The sequence below is a fragment of the Telopea speciosissima genome, chromosome 1, assembly GCF_018873765.1.
Source record: "Telopea speciosissima isolate NSW1024214 ecotype Mountain lineage chromosome 1, Tspe_v1, whole genome shotgun sequence".
NCBI classification, from domain to species: domain Eukaryota; kingdom Viridiplantae; phylum Streptophyta; class Magnoliopsida; order Proteales; family Proteaceae; genus Telopea; species Telopea speciosissima.
In genome coordinates this window covers 41,095,307-41,097,277 of record NC_057916.1, presented here as the reverse complement: position 1 = coordinate 41,097,277, position 1,971 = coordinate 41,095,307, and the positions used below count along the sequence as shown (strand labels likewise).

The following is a 1,971-nucleotide window of genomic DNA, read 5'->3' as shown; positions in this document are numbered from 1 at the left end:
CCTCTTTTTGCATGCCTGTTTACTCCCTAATTGGGATGGCCAAGAATGGACCGGGTTTGCGAATGGGGCCATAGAACCAGGATCAGGTTTGACTACGTAATGACCAGGTTGTACTTGGACAAAATCAAGTCATGACCGACCAGTACACGACCAGGTGACACAGATGCCTTATTAGTAGGCGCTGGTAGTTATAAGAAGTGGTGTTAACCATGTCAGTGAACAACAGGAGATGAGGGTTATCTAGAGACACGTGGCAAATGAGCAATGGTCGAAAAGAGAAGCAACCTTAAGGAAGAGGAATATGGAAGTACTACTCATAAGGGACGTGGGAGGGAGACTTTCTCCTATAAAAGACAGAGACCTAAGCTGAAAAAGACATCAAAACACACTTGACAAACACCAAAAGCTTATTTTATTCTTTTTCTTTTGTTTTTCCTTTGTTTTTATCTCGGAAACATGTATGGTTATATCTTGATTTTGGGGGTGGCACAGATTCGTTCTTGGGGCCCATGTCCACAACTGGTATGATGAATACAATTTAGGAAAAATATCATCCCCCTCCCCTCTAAGTATCCATAATATCAACTTAATACCCATGTTTTGAATAATGATAATGTCTTCCCTTACTTTTGAAAGATTCTATCAACCGTATCCTAATGGTTAAAAAATGTCATTAAGTGATGACGTGGGTATTTCCAATTTTTCTAAAACCCCGGATTACCCTTAAGTATTTTATTCCAATTTTGCCCTCTTCCCTTGTTCTTCTTCTCCAGCAACCAATGACCTAACCCATCTGTCCACCACGAATCCGGTTGGTTTTGATCTCCATTATGCGCAGTTCAACTTAGAAAGTAAGCAATCGAAAATTGGATCTCTTGTGTGCTTCAGATCTAAAATTTTTCTTTATTCTTTTTTGTGCTTTGAAGCAATGGCAATGGTTCCGCTTGTTGCAGAGAAGACCTCATCAGGTTGGATGAGAATTCTGATTTTAAGAAAAGAAATAACTTGATAGCTTAAAGAGGAGGTTTCTATGACCAAATGAATCAGAATCCTTTAATTGTAGCTTCCTTCACCTCCGAAACCGGAGATTTATCAGCCATGGAGAGGCCGTAATCGACAATTTCCCTAAATTTGGGTACACTCTGCACCTTCGTCCCATCTTTCAGAGTAATAACAATATCACCCCATTCTCCTATAAAACGTGGCACCACTTTAACATCCTTGATCACTTTGTAAGAAAAATCACTCCGGTCTTGGACCAGTAGACCTGAAATAATTGTGACTCTCAAATTGGTGAACCTGTATCTCAGAAAGAAAGCCCTTGAAACAGCCGCTAATGTCAGAGGCAACCAGAGAAGAGTGAAACCCAGAAGGAGGTTAGCGACGAGATCTCCATAGTGAGCGTAGAACATGCTTCAAACTTAATCCCCTTCTTAAGAACCGATTTCGGTCACCTTGAGATCGAGCTCGCCGAGGTCGAGATGCTTGGTTTGATGTCTTGCAGAACCGAATTCGGCTCTACGCAACCCTTTAAAGGATCTAGGATCACTGGTTCTCTTCACATGACCATTCAAATTGCCGTTCTCATCGTAACCCTAACTGCTCTAGGTGCTGAGGTTCGTTGGTGCTCCCGCAACATTTTCTCTACACAGGATCATGCCGTTGCCGCCATCGCTTATGATAGTGCTGCCGTTTTTACGTGGAAGGGTGAGACCCTTCAGGAGTACTGATGGTGCACTGAGAGGGCTCTTGATTGAGGCCCTAATGGTGGTCCAGATCTCATCGTTTTCACTAATCAGGTCATTTGTTTTTACTATCCAGATCTAGGGTTTATCTGATCTGTTTTGTCTTTCGGCGGTGGTGGTGCTAGTGGTGGAAGAGGATCGGCGGCGGCAGTGGTGGCAATGATGGTGGTGCTAGAGGAAGAAGAAGAGGAAGAAACACAGAGAGGAAGAAGAGGAGATCTGTGTT

The 1,971-nt window shown here is 42.9% G+C and overlaps 1 protein-coding gene across 1 annotated transcript; it reads right to left on the bottom strand.

Annotated features, from left to right (window-relative positions):
• Positions 1–1,043: 1,043 nt before the first annotated feature.
• On the bottom strand, positions 1,044–1,412 carry LOC122649601. Its single transcript, XM_043842818.1, has one exon. It carries the CDS (start codon positions 1,410–1,412, stop codon positions 1,044–1,046), a length of 369 nt encoding a protein of 122 aa, XP_043698753.1.
• Positions 1,413–1,971: the final 559 nt, after the last annotated feature.

Bases quoted from the DNA above. Each gene is read 5' to 3' on its own strand.
- LOC122649601 (XM_043842818.1), bottom strand. From the start codon at position 1,412: ATGTTCTACGCTCACTATGGAGATCTCGTCGCTAACCTCCTTCTGGGT.